General features: G+C 35.7%; 1 protein-coding gene across 1 annotated transcript; it reads right to left on the bottom strand.

Moving 5' to 3' along the window:
• Nucleotides 1-1,893: 1,893 nt before the first annotated feature.
• On the bottom strand, nucleotides 1,894-18,429 carry HEXO1 (beta-hexosaminidase 1). Its single transcript, XM_028217017.2, has 15 exons — nucleotides 17,875-18,429; nucleotides 17,715-17,798; nucleotides 16,489-16,524; nucleotides 15,170-15,281; nucleotides 14,999-15,069; nucleotides 14,729-14,859; nucleotides 12,842-12,858; nucleotides 12,465-12,513; nucleotides 10,579-10,679; nucleotides 9,083-9,142; nucleotides 7,505-7,538; nucleotides 6,955-7,053; nucleotides 6,500-6,559; nucleotides 6,112-6,362; nucleotides 1,894-2,288 (listed from the first exon to the last, which is right to left on the bottom strand). Exons 1-15 carry the CDS (start codon nucleotides 18,259-18,261, stop codon nucleotides 2,113-2,115), a joined length of 1,668 nt encoding a protein of 555 aa, XP_028072818.1. The 5' UTR covers nucleotides 18,262-18,429; the 3' UTR covers nucleotides 1,894-2,112.
• Nucleotides 18,430-19,731: the final 1,302 nt, after the last annotated feature.

Genomic DNA, 19,731 nt, shown 5'->3' with positions numbered 1-19,731 from the left:
AAAAAGTAAACAAAAAAGGGAAAAAAAGAAAAAGTAAAAAAAAAGAGTACATGAGTTCAATATTTTCATTCCGTCTAGATAATTACAATGACAGGGAGTTAGTGCAATTTCCCAAATGCCAGAAGGTGAAATGTATTAAACCCATATCTCAGGGGGTGTAAGTGTAATTTACCCATAATTTATTTAGCTTTGCAAGGCTGATCCCGGTTGCACCTAGGAATAGGGAGGGGCACTCCAAGCGATCACTAATAATAGGGAAACAAAGCCGAAACGGTTCAAGTTTGATTTTAAAAAATTTAAAATTTGTTTAAAAATTGTTAAATTTTTAAACCAATTTCAAATGAATGTTTGTCAAGAAGAGGTTGAATGGTTTGATATTGTTACATAAATTGAGATTTATCAAAGGAGAATTATATTCTAGTAGGACAAAAAAAAAATTACATAAACATGAAGGGATGCAAGTCACATATGTACCCCTACAACATTTCACTTGTACCTCATTACAGAATCACTTGCACCTCACAAGTTTTTGTAATTTTTTTTTTTCTCATTTCCACAGTGTTGGAATTTCCCCTTTATCGAATCTAGTAGAACAAGTAATTGACTGTTTAAGCACAATTTGAAAACTTTAACAAAATCAAAATGACCCCACTACGTAGCTCAAAAACACGGAGCTCGAATGGCTCAAAACAAAGCCAAAGATCCACAGCCGAACATCAAGCTTCGGCCTCTCCGTCTATGGCGGTGGGTTGGGTTATGGTTCAACCAAAGATCAAGTTTTAGCTTCTCTCTTTCTCTCGCCTATATGTTTCTCTCTTGCCTCTCTCTTCCTCCTTTTCTCTTTCTCTCGTCTCTCTGTTTCTTTCTCATCTCCCTCTTTCTTTCAAACCAGTTCAAGGAAGAAGGAAAAAAGAAAAAAAAACTGTAGAGAGTGCCAAAACAACGTCATTTTGGCACTTGGAGCATTCAAGCCGCTCAACTTTCGAGCTTCCACGTATTTCTCAAATCAAGAATGAATTAAAGATTAATTTATTTACTTAATAAAAATGAACTCAAACGAATTTTTAATGAGTCAAACATAAATTAAACTCGAGTTTTTAGTTTCTTCATCACCACTACTCATAGGTATTCTTTTTAACTAGGAAGTTAGTAAATGACACAAAATAAGATATTTATAAGAGGAACATAGGAGGAGACGTGTGGATTAGTTTAATCACATATTTATAATCATAAAGTTTTTAAGTCGTTATGAAGACTCCTATACCAATAAGATTCTCAGTCAGCAAACCTTGGAAGTCAATAGCATTGATATTGAAGTCATTCAAGCTTAGAACATATTCAAATAAAAAAAAAAAGTTCAGTCTATGACTATTTCAACAAATGCTTCCTTTTAGAAGTTGGGCAAGAACTGAATTTAGGAATTAGGAATTAGCATCATCTATATAAAAGTACACATTCAAAACAACCTTCCAAGCTTTGTCACACAATTTTGGATTTAAAAAGTGCCATAAAATTACTAATTGAATGAATAAACATGTCACAACCAGTAAATAAATACTAATAAGACATGAAAACCAATCTATATTACTCATTTAAAAATTTAGATATAAAATTGCACCAGCATAGTGTGCACCCACTGACAATCAAATACAAGAAAACAACAAACCTTCTTTTGAAAGAAGTTTTCTAGAATTTTTTTTTTTTTTTGTAAAGAAAATGCTTTTCGCTGAAACAAAGGGAGCAAAAAAGAAGCAGGCCCCCATGGGGAATACTGTGAAGGATGCATTTATTTTACAAGCAACGTATAAAAAGAAGCAATTTCCCTCAAGACACAAATCCAAGAAAGAAAAGTTACTGAAGAATAGGAACTGTTATAGGAAAAAGAACATGGGGTGGCTAAAAAGCATATCAATTGAAACAAAAGTAACAGTTATACTCCATGTCACAACAACAACGACAATGTCGTCTCCAAATTACAGAAAGCAGATCAGATGCAACTCCCAATCCCAAAGATATCAAAACCATGACAACAGGGATGTTGGAGTGAAGCAACAAAGAAATTAACCTGCTGGAAAAGCTGTACTTTCTACAGAATAAAAAGTCTAACAGGAATTATTGCGCATAGCATGACCCCGGGCCACTTGGAGGACTTCGAGCATACTTATTTGTAGCTGGAGCAGCTGGAACCCCGCGCCTCGTCAAGAGACATCTGAAGTATTGGAACCTAGGTAATACAGTAATGGTAATATTTCCTGCAGGTAAGTCCTCTCTCTTGCTCCACAAACGCTCTACAGGAGGAAAACGAAGTCAAGTGTATTTAGCAAGAAAAAGGGAAAAGAAAAGGCCTCAAAAAAGAAGAAAAAGAAAAATAGTAAGAACCAAAAATTTAGAAATAAATTTACATATCCACTATTATCTAAACCAAACATGCTAGAATATTGTATCACGACATGAAAAATACTAACACAAGATCAAAACACAAATAGGACTTGTGAATCCCCTAAAAGGGTGATGGTAGCACTCCTAATTGGTAAACTTCAATCAAGGCAACTCAACAAGCTTTTACTGTCACTACTTAGACTGCTTGGATCTTAGATTTGTGAAGATATTTTTGGAGGAAAAAGAAATGAGAAGTGTTAGAATTTACCACTCACCTACTACCTCCACTATCTTTCTCCACACCTACCACCTCCACTATCACACACTCCACTACCATCCACCTCCACTATCACACACTCCACTACCATCTTCTCCTCTATATATAGGAATTGTAATATACAGAATATTATCAATCTTGTAACACATCAACATATATCAATCAATAATACATATATTTTTACATGGTATCAGAGCAATAGTTAAAGATCTTGGTGTTCTTCGCCTTCCGGCGGGCGGCAACCTTGCCTTGACCGCCCGCCGGATCTCAACCAATTCAAACCTCCCAGAATGCTTTGCTGCTTCTTGCTTTTGACTGCTTTAGAGATTCTCTCCAGTGAGATGGAGCCTGTGATTCAACCTTCCTTCACGAACATCCTTTGGAGCTCACTATATTCAGCCAAAAAAAAAATCATTTGAATCTCCATATGAATCAGAGGAAAGGCCTCTGTAATGGGTGTTTGCTACCCATCACAGGTAAGAGCTATGGTTGTGTTAGTTGCCCTTTCTTCATCCACATATCATGTGCCCAATTGCCTCAAGGTCTGAATCAGAGGTGGGCTTTGATCCGGTGAAGACACCTTTGATCTTGTCCATCCACGAGGAGTTGTCGAGATGTGCGGTGGAGAAGATCCAGCGGTGCTGTGACGGTGTGCGGTGCTTTGACGCACATGAACACACCCAGAAATACACCAGCTGCATGTGCTCTCTCTCTCTCTCTCTTCACTTTTGGAAGACGAACAAGACGACGCGAAAGCACGTTACGATCGTTCTATGTTATACCACGACGCCGCAGATGCTGTGGCGGAGTTTTCAGCACCTGGAGTTGCTGAAATTGAAGGGGAAGCCGAGAGAGGCGATGTTTAATCTGATTCCGGAGGATTGGGGAGGGTATGTGACTCCCTGGGTGGAAGAGATTTCGAGGTCGTTTAGTTGCTTGAAGGCTCTTCACTTTCGCCGGATGATTGTGATGGACTCGGATCTTGAGCTCCTTGCTCATTCTCGTGGTCGAGCTTTACAATCGCTCAAGCTTGACAGATGCTCTGGATTTTCCACTGATGGTCTTCTTCGACATGAAGAAATTGTCGCTCTCTTGTCTCGGTGAAAATTAGTGAGTGTGAATTACTGGATCTTATTGGTTTCTTTAGTGCTGCAGCTGCATTAGAAGAGTTTTGTGGGCGATCTTTTGGCTCTTTCTCTCTCCTCCTTTGTTGTGTGAGACTGATGATGGGTAGCACAGCAGAGATGCTCCACTACGATGGTGGTGTCTATTTTTTTTAAAAAAAACATAATCATCTCATCCCACTCAAACCCATCAGGAAAGCGGCCCAGCTGTTGCACACTTCCACAAACAAATATAATATATTATATAAATATTATGTTAAAAATTATATAATATAATATATTATATTTTGATAGCCAAAACCGGCCCACGGTATTAAAAAAACCCCCTTACACTCCAAACCCGCGGGAAAATCAAACTTGAATCTTCCTTTACAATGCACTACACCCTCTCTCTCCACTTTATCACATGGGCTTGTCCCCTCTCTCTCCTCCGTTTGATTTCAAAATTAATTATTTTTATTTATTTTCTCTACATCATTTTTAATCTTTTTCAAATACCCAACTTTCTTTATTTTCTATCTATATATCTATCTCTTTTTATTATACTATATTACCCAAACACAACACTCTCTCGTTTTGATTTCCCATATATTCTTATTATTTCTTTCTTTTTTATTTTTATTTTTTCTTTCACTTTATTAAAAAAAAAAAAAAAAAAAAAAAAAAAAAAAAAAAAGAAGACGAACTGCCCTTAGCACGCTTATCTCTGCTCGCGCATCCTTATACATGCGTTGGAGCAGAGCCAGCTGGGAATTTAAATGCTGCACCTCATTTGTCCTACTCTGCAGCCGGTTCGACAAATTTGTGACCGCCGTCATGGTTTCCACGCATTTTTTGGGTTGCTAAGTGTTTCGGAAGGGTTGGTGACAGAATGGCAACAAAGTGTTCCACAGTTTCTCTCTCCGCAGAGGCAGAGTTTTTTTCAGCGAAGGGTTGGTTTCAGAGGTTTCAGAATGGTATGCCTCAGCCTCAGCCTTCGTCTTGGATAAATAGCCGAGGCAGCCACGCGTATCGCGCGCCTCTTGCCGCCCGACAAACTGGCACGCCTTTTCATGGCACATCTTTTGACAAAGTGGACACGCCTTTTGATGGCACGCCTTTTGATGAATTGGGCACACCTTTTGATGGCACGCCTTTTGACAAAATTGGGCACACCTTTTGAGGGTGCCACTTTTACAAGGGTCCGACAAGACTCTGTAAACTGTCCCGACATTGATTCCGGTTAGCTCCTTTATGGGTCCGACAAGACTCTGTAAACTGTCCCGACATAGATTCCGGTTAGTTTCTACAAGGGTCCGACAAGACTCTGTAAACTGTCCCGACATTGATTCCGGTTAGTTTCTACAAGGGTCCAGCAAGACTCCGTAAACTGTCACAACATTGTCTTCTACAACGGTCCGACATGACCCCATAAACTGTCTTCTACAACGGTCCGACATGACCCCATAAACTGTCTTCTACATCGGTCTGACACCACCATACAGTGTCCTCTACCACGTTATGGCACCACCTTTCAGTGTCTTCATCAACGGTCTGACACGACCATACAGTGTCTCCTATCTTTTTTTTATTTTTATGTATTTTCTTGTTTTGTTCCTCTCTTCAAACTCAAGTTGGTTAGTTTCTATCCTCCTTGAGTTTGCGGGGGGCTGTTAGAATTTACCACTCACCTACTACCTCCACTATCTTTCTCCACACCTACCACCTCCACTATCACACACTCCACTACCATCCACCTCCACTATCACACACTCCACTACCATCTTCTCCTCTATATATAGGAATTGTAATATACAGAATATTATCAATCTTGTAACACATCAACATATATCAATCAATAATACATATATTTTTACAAGAAGGGAGCGTGAATGAACTAGAAGCTGATTTTTTCACCTTTTCCTTTCCCCACACAAAGCCATCCTAGGCCCTATTTGGCACTGCAGTACATGTAGTTCGAAAGCCCTTTTCCCGTGGAAGTCCTCTAGGGGGCATGTCTGGCTGCATTTTTCAAGCACTTACGCGTAGAGTTTTGTTCACCTAAAAGCACTTTCCAGTAAAGTAATAACTACAGTGTTTTAACAAAAAAGAGGATGTAAAAGTGCTTCTCAATTGCAGCAACCATACAGTACCAAACCACTCTTTACACCACCTCTTCTCTACAATGCCCTTAAATCAAAAGCACTTCATTGAAAGCCACCACACCACCAAATGGGGCCTAAGAAGCACCTTAAAACCACAACATTTGCTCTACCAGATGCTAGTTCATAACTAGGCAATTGAATTCCAACTACGACGATTAGGTCTTTGGTGGAGTATTAATTGGCATACCTGCAGCTGCTGCAGCCCTAGGCCATATTGTTTGTTGAACATTTGAAGCATCAGCTGTCTCAGCCCACATGCAAACTTCTCCCCCAATAACAAGTTGTTGGCCAGATACATCATTTATTCCTTCCAGTGGCTCAGCAGTATAGACACCCTCCCACGGGACATCTAAGTGGTCAAGATACCAAAAATCTTGATTGCTGAAAATGCATCTAAAACCTTTTGCAACAGCCTTTGGACAAACACCGCCACCCAACCTACAGATAGATAACATTGTTTACAAGTTGGACCATGTTTTTTTATATGCACTTCATGAGTTATAAGTTGGACCATAACACCTCTGGATTGATATACAATTGTAAAACTGCACGCATAAATCCAATCTGACACTCACCAATTATGAACTACAGTCTGCTGGTTGAGTTTTGATGCAAATGCATCAAATGTTTCTTGCCTGCGATAAGAAAAATCCTTACTGTCACATCTTCCCATCTGTATTTCAGAACATTATCATAATAAAAGTTACATACAAGAGAAATATGTCACAAGAAATCACCTCTTTAATCATCAATCCTTTGATGAACTTATTAATACTTGTAGCGGTAATGAAGAGTTTCTGATAAATGCATATAATATAGAATACAGAAAACCTTTTGATTCGTGATTTCATGATGAGTTACCCTAATATTATTTTATTGGCCTGCAAAATATTCCTAAATCCTAATAAAATCGTTATGGGAACAACTGAGAAGGAACTCTCCTGAAAACTCATCTTGCAGAAATTGTCAAGGCATGATCTACTTCAGATATCCTAGTCACAAATTTTTGTAGTATAAACTCATGACATACCAATTGACAGGGTTCCAGTTCTTGGATATGGCTATTTCTTGAACTCTGAGTACGAAATATTGATATGCATCTTTAGCCGTCATGTTGTGATCTTGAAGCCTGCATATGGAACCATATGTAGCAAACATGAATCTTAGAAATCTTTATACCAATCTCAGGCTTGGAGAGGTCATAATTTATAAACACGAGGCTCAGTTAGAAGAACATAAACCACATCATGTTCTCTCTCTCTCAAAATATTCTGTTTCCTAGCCCATTATGTTCAATAAGTACAAATTCACTATAGGAATTGGAAGTCACTGACAACCATAAGGACAATTGTGACACAATCTTGGGTAGAACTCAACCCCAAGAGCTAGCTTATGAATTGAGGTTGCCCTTAACATCCCCTTTGTACTTAAGTGATGTGGGACTTTGCTCCATACCCTCCCTCACACCTAGGTCGTAAGGCTTGGGACACGCACCCTATCCATCCCTACAGTACATCCAGCTCTGATACCACATGGGACTTCGCGTCACAAAAATAAACTTTAAAAGGTGAGGAACATACCATTGCTGCACATGTGGAGTAGAGGTCCAACAATCTGCAACATTTCAATGTAACAAAAAGATTAGAAGTCATAGAAGCATAAAACTCATTGTCCAAGACTAAAACCATCTCTCTGATAAAAAGTTAAATGTGCATAACACACGCGCACACAAACACAGCAGACACACACACACAGAGGCAGAGAGAGATTATGTGAAACGAAATTGTAACAGGGGAGACAACTTCATGGAAGTTAGTAAAAAAAGAACATGAAAACACAATGCCTTTGGCGTTACATGTGTTTCTTTAGCCTAAAACACAATAGTAATGAATTTAATAGAGATCATAAATGACCTTTGATTTACATTTGTGCAACTTTAAAGATAGAAGCAAACTTCTCTTTGTTTTTGAACACCACTTCTTTTCAATAATAAAGAGAATTATTAAACACAACTCAGTGTTTTCATGGGGATTCTTATCATTATGTCTCCTTATCATTAAAATAGCTTCAAAATCATTGAAACCACGTAAATATAATGGTTGTGGGAGTGAATATTAGCTATAGCATCTGCCTATAGAATTGAACTAGTTATGAAATTTACTAGTTGAGGTCTCCTATTCTTGTAAGTTGAAGACAACAGAAACAACAGTTCCAATACATAAAATTTCATGGCCATGAAACAATCAATAACAAATTTGATAATCAGTTTTAGAAATAAAACAAACAATCAATAAAATTTCATGGCCATGAAGTACATCATAATTCAATGAATTTAAAATCACATTAATTTTATGAAAAAAGATGAATCATTACATTACAACAAAAATAACTAAAATTTTAGTTTATGGCTTTCTCTCTTTCACAATTTTTGGATGTAAATCCACGAAGCACTTATTCTTTGCTTTAATTGCTACCCTTTAAAATGTCAGTTTGAACAAGAAAAAACATTTATGTATCATGTAATTGTCCCAAAAATCTGAATGAATTTAGAATTATCCCACTTGCAAATTAAACAATTAGATGGGTTTTTTTTGTAATAACCTAACAACTAAATAATGGGTGTGTTTTGTGGGGATTATACAAGCAATTTATAGCTTATTTTAATTTAGGAGTTTGTGTCAGACTATTTGGTACATCTTCTGATTATAACTTATTAAGCAGAAATAGCTTAAATAAGCTGAAAAAATTGACTTTCTAGAAGCTTGGTGAGGGATGTTTTTAGTTTCTACCTTCTAATTATCAGCTTTTAGCTTAAAATAATCTCCACCAAACACCCCCAATATATATATATATATATATATATTACTTTATGAGTTAAATTTGGTCATTTCTTTTAAAATATAGAATTTGCTATCGAAAGTCAAAATATTCAAAATATGTTCCATTCATCACCCACACCAATCTAAATTAACTCATTTACAAATTCAAAGATTTTGAATGTTAATTCAAATTGGAAAAATTCATGCAATAAGGCAATTTGCAATACCACATGGGCTCTCACTCAAATTCTGTTTCATTGAGTAGGTGAAATTTTAGTCCAACAAGAAAAGACCAACAAAGGAAGGGATTTCCCCAATAAGAAACCACTTACTACTAACCTGTGTGAACCTCATCACCACCCAAGTGGAAGAGCTCAAATGGAAAGATTTTCCTCATATCTGCAGAATAAAAAAACTAAAAAATGAGAATCACCAAAATTTCTCCAGAAGGAGAGAAAATCTTGCATACCTCCTAAAAGGGTAAACCACAGAACATAATCTGTTTGGTATCATTTTCATTTCCAATGTTTTCATTTTTCGTATTTTCGGAAACAAAAATAATGAAAAGTTTGAGAATATCCATTATTTTCCAGAACTTTTTCTTTTTTTGTGTGTAAAAATAGTTTTGGAAAATTCAGAAAACATCTTTAAATTGTTTCCTAAAAAATGGGATGCTTTCGGAAAACTTCTCCGAAACAAGTTTTCGGTTCAATTTTCGTTAAATATGTTTTCAAGAAATGACACATAGTGTTCAAAATGATACCAAACACATCTTGCAACTTAGTCTTAAGGTAAAACAGATAATATATTGGAAGATAATGATTCCATTGACTACAAAATATAGATTTCAAGCAACTGTTGGAATTTGGAGGTTAATGCAACCAGCAAAAAAGAAAATTAATCATGCTAAGAATGACACTACGAGAGTTGGTCAAGGTGGATGAATAAGATGTGCTCACCAAGAAACCGGTAATTGAGCAGCATGACCTTGGACAACTATTTCAGGTTGGTCAGTAATTGTGCATTCGTTGTACAACAATTATTTATATATGGTACAGCCTTAATTTTATTTTATTTTCTTTTTTGGTGATGATGACAAAATGGAGAGCTCATCTTTCCCTCCATGCATTAGGCATGCTTTGTACTGCATTTTCAAAATTTAAAAAAAAAATTTACTTGCACTGCAAGCATCATGAGAAACACATCCACATGAATATCATACGGCAATCCACCTGATATATGAACAATGTGGTGCCCAGCTAGATAAAGAAACTGGCGATGTGTGATGCAATCAAAATTACTAGTTATGTAGTAAATCTTATACAGAAACTTCAAATGAAGCCTGCAAGAAAAATAAATTCAGCAATATTTTTTTGATAAAATGTGTTTTCAGGGAAAACCAAAAATTCGCAAACATAATATTGGTCTATAAACCTTAACAATTATGCTTTTTATAATGGAGAGCCAATAATAGCGCTAATTGCAATCTGCAGAATGCATCTCACACTGAAGTAACCAGCTAGTTTAACTGGTACAGTCTCTTGATAGTTAGACAGGGACATGGGAAAAAAGTCGTCCCTTATCACGGTTAGGTGGGTTCATGGGCAGGGGGGCAGCTACACCTAATTGCACAGCCTGTCATCATTGGACCCAAAGGAAAGAGATGCATCCCATATTGCTCAGGGAAGTTATCAAATACAAAAATGTGCAAAGTAGCAGAATGTTGAATAGGATATACAGATAATATAGTTTAGCATCCATAAAAAAGCAGCAACTGAACACATGCAGAAAGAAACAGCAGCCTTTGCTAAAAAAATGAACAAATGAAACTTTACCTGACAGAATGCCAGAAATAACATCAAAAGTAAAGTTTTTTGCTACATCCAGAGGCTCTCTGCAGGAAGATGAAGGCCAAAGATCAGGATACCCAGCACCCCTGCATTAGAAGCAGATGAGAAGTTTGAAATATGTTAGTTCAAAGGATCTCATTCAGTAGATAAGCTCCTAAATGCTGAAATGGTGTTTAAGCCAGAACAATCTTCACAGCAAACAATGAGCTGGGTTCGCAAGCAGCTCAATTTTCCTAACAGCCATTGTTTTTCAAAGATAACCAGGCTTTTGTTGGGCAATAATGTTTTCTTAAAAAAAATCTGGGTAACAATGCTCAGGGTAAATATTAAAATATGCGGGCATTCAGTATTTTTGAGAATTTGCACCGTGAACCTACAGACTAAAAGGTTCCACTCAACATAAGAAAAATGACGAAGGTTCTATAAATATGCAATCCGCATTGCCACTGTCATCATGTCTGTTTTATGTTTGATTATCCTTTATGCATAATCAAATTTCCTAGGGTCACCCAGGCAGAGCATGAAGAATTCTTGTTATAAGCATGAAGACATGTCTATGCACATGTCTGAATCTGTAGTCGAGCAGAAATCAATACACTAATATCATTCTCATCTATAATACACACATACATAGATTGAGAAAAAGCGCATATAGAGATAGTAGTGTGTGTGTGGTACTAGGCAGTGTTTTAAAAAGCCCTAGGCGCATCGAGGCGCCAAGGTCACCTGGAGCCTAAGCCCCGAGGCGCGAGGCAAGGCGCGCGCCTCACCAAAGCAAGGCGCAAGTTATAGAAGTTAAGCAAAATATTAATAAAGCACAATTTTCAACATAAACAAATATTTAATATGTATATTATTAATTTTTTTAATAAGAAGAAAAAAATAATTAATTTTTTAATATATATATATATATATTATTTTATTTATTTATTATATTTTTTAAATAATGTGTTTTAATTAATTTTTTTATTTTATTATATATATATGTGTTTATTTTTAAATAATTAATGTATTTTATTTTACATATTATCTATAAGTATATTATATTATATATTATATAATAGGTATTGTATAATATTATATATATAAATCAATTATATTTTATATATTATAAGTATATTGTATATTATATATTATATAATAGGTATTATATAATATTATATATATATATATATATGAATTAAGAAGATAAAGGGAGAGACAAAAGAGAGAGAGAGATAGATCGCCATCGCGAGAGAGAGAGAGTGATCGTGAACGAGAGAGAGAGAGAGAGAGAGAGAGAGAGAGATCGCGATCGCGAGAGAGAAGGCGAGAGAGAGAGAGAGCGATCGTGGTGAGACAGAAGCGAGAAGAAGACAACGAAAGAAGGGAAGAGAAGAGGAGAGAAGAGAAGACGAAGACGAAGAAGAAGGCAAGAAGCGAAGAGAGGAGAAGAAGCAGAGAAGAGAAGAAGAGGAGAAGAGAGCAGAACCTATTGGAGTGGAAGAAAGCCGAGGCGCACAAGGCGCTGGCCTTGCGCTTCGTAATAAGGCGCTCGTCTCATCGCCTAGGCAGCGCTTCCCCTGTGTCGCCTCGCCTCACCATGACTGAGACGCAAAGCTGCGCCTTGCCTCGCCTTGAGCTTAGGCGCGCGCCTAAGCGCACTTTTTAAAACACTGGTACTAGGATACATTCCCCTTTGCAAGGATGTGTTGCCACAAAAGCATAGAACAGAAAAGGGACTCAAAGATTTGACCTCACTATATGAAACACAAATCGACATGCAAATGCAAAATTTCTTTTCCAATATTCAAAATTTTCCTGTAAAGAAATTATTCAGTGTACAGATTAACAAGGAACAGAAAGACATCTTGATGTCTAATAGTTTTTACCATGATTCTGCATGACCTGGTACGTCTACCTCTGCCATAACATTGATACCTGCCAAAAAGTTATCAATGTTTCATCAAGAAAAAGGACACACAAATTAAACCCTAAGAGTAAACAAACACTCATTTTTTTTTCCCGGGATAAGTTAATGTTTAAATAAACACTGATACTCAGTAAAGCCTAAACAAGTCAACCTGGGAGGAAGAATTTGATTGTTTTAAACATAAATTGCAAAAGAAACACTCCTAGAGTACAAAGTTTATTAGAAGGATAAGGGGGAAACTGTAGGATTAGTAATCCTAATAAATCCACACACATACGCAGACATTTTAAAAAAATACTTATTGAAAGGTTAACAAACTTCAAAGAAAACATGTACCTCTCATCTTGGCGAAGCTTCATAATTGAAAAGCAAGGAGACATGGAATGAAGCAAAATGTTAGCATATTACATAACCACAAGTGCATGAAAGCTGGAATATGAAATCTTTAGGAGTATAAACGTGGAGTAAATTGCTGGTTTGCATTCTGCACAGTCGGCATGGTTGTAGACTTGTAGTGCATCATGAATTTTTTATGAGCATCTTGGGCAACGTTGAATTGTATATATAGTCTTGTAAGTTATTTAAAAATAACGTGACATGTATAGAGTTGTTCTATGGACAAGATAAAAAAAGATTATTGAATTTTCATATTGATTGTCAATCATGCTGTATATATTTGTATTTTTTCTATAATATGATCTACTCTAGTCAATTTTCTGGAGAAAAATATGGGTTCCTGTAAGTTCTTCTCAACTTGTGGATCATCAATGTTACTTGCTTACTTTGTTCTGGTCTTTGCTTTCTCTATTAATATTGCTGTTTGATTTATTGGAATTCAGTAACTTAGGATTTCACAAAGCTTGACATCTTGCCTTGATAGAATATGTATATACTTGATCTGTGCTTTTTGCAATGCTAGGCAATTTTGCCTATGATCTGGTATTGCTTTAATCTATCTATTTCTCTATCTCTCTCTCCCTCCTTCCTTCCTATGGGTGAGTAGGTTTTGTTATTTACTTATGTTTTTTTTTTTTTGTCTTTTGTGCATGCTTATGTGTGATTGTGCCTTCTTATTTTATGCTATAAGTACGCTCTTTAGTTTTTTTGATTTGGAACTCTGGTAAAAACATCATTCCTTGAGGATAGGAGGTGCAGGTTGTATGGTTGAGGATTGTATGATTTTGTCATTCTTTTGAGAATGTTATAGTTCTAATATTTGAGCTTGCTATTTTGAATCAAATCCTCCCCCTTTAGTTTCTTTAACGTCCTTATTCTTGGACTTAGTGACATGAAAAATAATTGCTATAACCAGAAAATGATCTACATGTTGTTGCTTTCTCCTGACTTACTGGTCTAATTTGTGTTTTGTATCTTTTTCTCTGTTCTTTGTTGTCAACTAAAGCAATATGGCATTTACTGAAGATCATTCTCTAAAGTATTATCTGGATGCATTGTTATGATGTAGACAAAATAGACATGAAAATATTACACCATCTACTCTCTCTCTCTCTATCTCTCTAAAGTATTCAGTGCCATAAATGGCTAAGACTATCCATTTGTGTGGATTTTGCGTAGAACCCACACAAATGGAGTGTTGCAGCACAAACGATACTGAATACTTTTTGTTCTCTCTCTCTCTCTCTGAGTCCCTATACCCACCTTTGTTATGATGAGGCCATGACAAGATCAGCAGAGTAAAAATATTGGTTCTCTATCTTTAGCTTTTAACAGTCCCTTCAATAAGAATAGAGTACAACAGTTATATCATCCTACATTGTGTCATCAGTCAATAAAATGCTAAAATGGAATTATGTTTCACTAGTCCAACTATGTAGTCCTCACTGCCGTAATATAAGATTTCTTACACTCAGCTTATCAGACGAGTTTCGTCCCCGTCAACTCCACCCCTCTCCCCAAATTTATGTGCTTCTAATCCATAGCAAAGCTTTCTTATCAGCTCGTGGAGATGTTCATCAGGATTTGCTTTTTCTACTCAACATGGTATTTCTTTTATATTCCATCGGCTTCTCAAAAGCAGAACTATCTAGTCCCTACCTCTTTAAGAGCACTCACCAAAGGTGTTGCAAGTCTAACATGTAATTAGATGCAAATTGCAATGCATAAATACTTTCTGGCATTCTACAAGTGATCGCACACAGAAAAGGTTTTACAAGCATTTAAAGCCCAGGTATCTGATGGTATAATAAAATACAGAAATCTTACTTGACAATTTCTTGAGCATCTTCAATGGTGTAGCGCTCCCACTTCGTATATGCCCCACTCCATAAATTTGGATATGAAGGTATTTCTAGTGGAAATGACTGTTCATCTATGATGTGCCAATGAAGAACGTTCTACTGAATGCAATTCTCAGTATCAGAATTACATGCAGGTTTTAAGAAGAAGATGTTGGGATAAAATTAGACTAGTATTCACACTAAATTCCAATTTGAAATGCAAGCAGGAGAAGAAATGATGAGCAACATATCTTACCAGCTTAGCATATGACATGGATTCAATTATTTTCTTAATTACATCGATAGGTAAAAAGTGCCTTGAAGTATCTGCAAGATTATGTGCAACAAAATCTTGAGCATTCCAAGAAGGGATTACAACAAAATCTTCCAATTTACATTCCTTGTCAACGAAAGAACTTCATCTTACCAAGCAGAAGTCCACGATATGCAAATCTTGGTCTGTCCCGTATGTACCATGGTGCCTTGTATACTTGTACAGTTTTTGTTACATAATCATAAGCACATAATTGGCTGAATGTCTGGAGAGAGTAAAAATAAAAAATTTACATATAAAAAATGTTAGGGACAAACTTGGCATCACCCCTTAAGCTACCTGGCATAGCACGTTATTGCAAGAGGACAACGGTGCATGGGACACTTGAATTATTTAAATCAGGGAACCCATTGTTAGTGAGAGTAAAAACTAGTGGGTCAATTATCACTAAAGCCAGACAAATACATAACCAAACAAACACACACATGGAAACACACGGACGTATGCAAATCATGCAATCCCTGCTATACGACCTAACCCTACGTGACTTGGGTGACGTCCCACTAACCTTAACAATTAATTAACCTTACATTAGCACAGACCCAGGAATAATTATACACATAATATGTAGATAAATAAAATAAATTACAACATATATGATCCCATTAGCTTACTGTTGAGGAGGTGGAGGCCTTCTGGCCGCCCACGCAACTATCTGTTCGTTAATCAGAGTCTGTAATTCTGCTATATGCCGATTACACTCTGATATACGCTCAAATATATACGGTTGGATATAATAATCTACAGGTGTATTAAGATAATAATTTTTCTGTTGTTGCCAAAACTGCAGAAAAGATAATAACTGTTCTAAAGTATTAACAGAGGGCATACATACTTACAATCATGGAGAGTGCACACAAAAGCTTGATATTATTAATGGAGGAAGTACCACTATTTTACAAGAGGGGGTTGGAAGGATTACAAGAGAGAGAGTAGAAATTGTAAACATAAAATTTCGGTCTGTCTCAACAAGGGTGAGACCATCCCTATTTATAATACAAAGAAGATAAGAGAGAATTAAACAAGTGGGCAGGTGTCTGTTATGGACTGCACCGATGGATACACCTTATACTTATCCTTATCTTTAGCTTTGTCGGAACACTTGAATTATTTAAATCAGGGAACCCATTGTTAGTGAGAGTAAAAACTAGTGGGTCAATTATCACTAAAGCCAGACAAATACATAACCAAACAAACACACACATGGAAACACACGGACGTATGCAAACACTCATATACCAGACAAACACACAACCAAATTCACAAGTCAATTACTAGTTATCCCACAAAACCCATTTGGTATAAGAGACTGGGGAACTTTGCAATCTATTTATGACATACTTGATGTCTATGTCTATAATTTGTACCTATTGCACCATGCCATTTGATGGCCATAAATAAATTATACATACCTCTAACCCACGCAAAGCTCCAAAAACAGAATTTGCCTGCAGTAAACAGAATATAAAGCAATACTTAGAAAAAAACATCTAAAAAGAAAATCATATTTGTACACATCTTTAGATATGTCAATTGAAGTAGATAAATAACCACATGATACAAATTTACAATCAATAGAAAAATATCATATATTGGAACAAATAGGACTTAACTACAAAATTATTCCAGAGATTACTGAATTGAGTTCATAATGCATGTCATGAGTTGAAGTCTTAAGAATGGCCACGTCATATTTTATTCTTAATCACTGAACTGATCAGCTAACTTTAGATAAATAAAGTAAGGAAGTCAATCTGTGGACACTAAGAATTCTTATAGCTCGCTGACGGAGTAGCATTTAGCCACAAGGCACGACAAGCAGCAGTCCTCCATAACAAAAACTGTCAGAAGTTCCATTTCGCAGACTCCCCATCTTAAGGGAATCTGCCAGGAATTAGGTCACAACCCCTAGGCAGGCTTCCCCTTGGATGTATGTATGCATTGCATACACACTTGCAACCTGAAGTCTGATGCCAAACCCAGGTTGGAAGCAGGTTCTAAAGGCCCCCCTATGGGGTTATGGTTCATGATACCAACTTTGGGATGCAGAGTCTGTCAGCTCAGTGGCTAGAATAGGGAACCAGATATCTCTGGCTTCTACAACCCATGGACCTCTTCACCTAACAATTGATAAAAATAAAAGAGTAATGGATTTTTAAAATAAAAAACAGAAAGCAAAAAATATGGAATATTGGGAAAATTTGGAAATCCAAATTCAAGATAATTCATATTTATAATTTTTTTATTATTATTAATTCTGAAAATTCAGTTCGGCTGAAATTCAGCAAAATTTAGATTAAAATAAGAATTTTAAATCTCAGATTTTTAAACTTTGGCCATAAATTCAAAATTTTAGAAAAATTTGGATTTGGACAACTTCACCAAGTTGGATGAAAATCTGTGTTTTTAAAACCATAGCATGCATGGTCACCAAATGCACATTCTTTTACTTCTTCCTCAACTGAAGATCACACTGATGAAAATTCTGGGTAAACTAGTTCTAAAGAAGAAAAGTATTAGCAACACAAGGAACTCATAACAAACAATGAACAAAGACATATCAAATTCATTCTCACTCCATCTACTCTTGTTCAACACATCCCATCAGTTTACAATTCAAGCTCGTATCTCAGTTTACCTCAATCGTAGCGTCCCCAATAATCGAACGGTCATCGCTTTTCGCGACTAACAAAGAATAGCTCTCATCCGTACCAAGTTGAATCTGTTTAACACCCAAAAACAATCTCAAAACCACAAAACCAAAAGGAATGCAATTCAATTTCAAAAACAATAATCACCTCTTCATCATCGGAATGAACAATAATCTTAAGCTTACTGATATCGTACGCCGAGTTTCCCCTCAATTTCAACTTCGAAAACCACGAGCTCTGTTTGAATATGATCGCTCTGTACCTCTCAAACGCTTCGCTGACAATGGCGGAGCCACCGCCTTCGCCGCCGACGGAGAGCGAGAGATCGGGATCAACGGCTAGGGTTTCGTTGCCGGAAGTGAACTCTGAGGGAAGAGGCCATAGGTATACGAGAGAGTCATCGAGTTCGGTGATGGAATTGAGCCCTAGAGTTCGAGCATCGACTGGGGCAGATATAGATATGATAAATACAGTGTATATACAGATGACTGAGGAGAGTGAACAAGGGTTTGGTTTTGTGAAATCGGTTGCCATTTTTTAGGTGGTGTTGATGAACTGAGAGGGAGTGATGAGTTACGTGGTCGTTGTTTGTTTATGTAGTTTGGTGGAGACGATAATTGTGCTGACGAAGGGACAGTAATCTTCTGGGGGCGACCCTAGTGTATGGGAAGTGAAAACAATTCAAACCCCTTTGTTTTCGGTGGTGAAATGGAATAAATTCATAGCGATAGAATTAAATAAAATTATATTTATTTTATAATAGTTATTAATGTAGGAGTTGTTATATTATTTTTATATAAAATAATAAAAAAAATAAAAAAATATTAAATAGTAATATTTTTAAAAAAATACTCAATATATAAAAAATAATAGAATAATAAAAAAATTGTAAATAAAATAAAATAAATAAAATAATGATTTTTACTTAATATAAAATATAAAAAAATAAATATTAATGTTTAAAAAAAATGTCCAAGATATAAAAAATAAAAATAAAAATAAAAATAGTCTGATGGACTAATTTTTAATATCAAGTCTCACGGACCTATAATAGTCCCCTCCCTAAGGGGATTCGTAGTTCGGGGGGAATTACAATTCCCCTATCCATCTCTTAAAACAAACATAATATTAGGGGGTCACATCTCACTATGCCTCCGTTTAAGAAGTAGGTTGGCTTTTTGGCTATTTTAGCCTAGAGCTAAAAAGTTTGGTTTTGGAAGGGCTTTTAGCTTTTTTGAGTATTTTTATTTTTTTATGAGAGAAATAATATAATGATTGTGAGTTAGATATGATGTTTTGTCTTATTGTGTTAAAAAACCTATTTTATTTTTTGTGGCTATTTTAGCTCAAAAAACCTCAAAATCAACTTGCCAAACGGAGGTTATAAATCTCAATCCCCTCCCTATAACCCAAAATAAACCGAGCTCAAGTGTTCTATTGGTAGCGATGATAAGGCTTTTTTCACTGAATTGTATCTAAATAAATATAATTTTTGATTTTTTTTATAAAAAAGTTTAAAAAAATAAAAAGATAAATAAATATATTTTTTTAGTGCACTCTAAACACTTTCTTGGTTTTGATTTATTTTTTGAAATTTGAGTTGTTGTTTTTTAAAGTTTTTTTTTTTAGTAAATTTTTTTAATATTTTAAATAATTTTTTTACCTTTTAAATGCACATAACTTACATGCATCACTTAAAAAATAAAATATTTATAAAAAAAATATTTTAAAATTTTAATAAATAAACAATAATATGAAAACACATTGAATTTTAGTATTTCTCTATATTTTTTTTGTATTTGATGAATTTTTTAAATATATTTCTATAAATATTATATATATTTTGAGAAAACAAGCAACCAACTAATATATTAAGGGTGGGTGTCATGTCATGTTGGGTCGTATTTGTGTCATCTCAAGTTCGTATCATAATTACCTTAATACTCATCTGACCCATTTATTATTTCATGCTATCATGCAGAGTCATTTTCGGTCCGTGTTCAA

The sequence above is a fragment of the Camellia sinensis genome, chromosome 1, assembly GCF_055761805.1.
Source record: "Camellia sinensis isolate YWXY chromosome 1, ASM5576180v1, whole genome shotgun sequence".
NCBI classification, from domain to species: Eukaryota; Viridiplantae; Streptophyta; class Magnoliopsida; order Ericales; family Theaceae; genus Camellia; species Camellia sinensis.
Note: the sequence above shows the minus strand (reverse complement) of the source record. Positions and strands in the feature narration are given on the sequence as shown.

Excerpts from the sequence above, each read along its gene's own strand:
- HEXO1 (XM_028217017.2), bottom strand. The coding sequence starts at position 18,261 with ATGGCAACCGATTTCACAAAACCAAACCCTTGTTCACTCTCCTCAGTC. Across the intron at positions 14,860-14,998 it reads CCATGTCATATGCTAAGCTG|AACGTTCTTCATTGGCACAT; the intron begins GTAAGATATGTT and ends TGCATTCAGTAG. Across the intron at positions 2,289-6,111 it reads TAGGGCTGCAGCAGCTGCAG|AGCGTTTGTGGAGCAAGAGA; the intron begins GTATGCCAATTA and ends TTCCTCCTGTAG.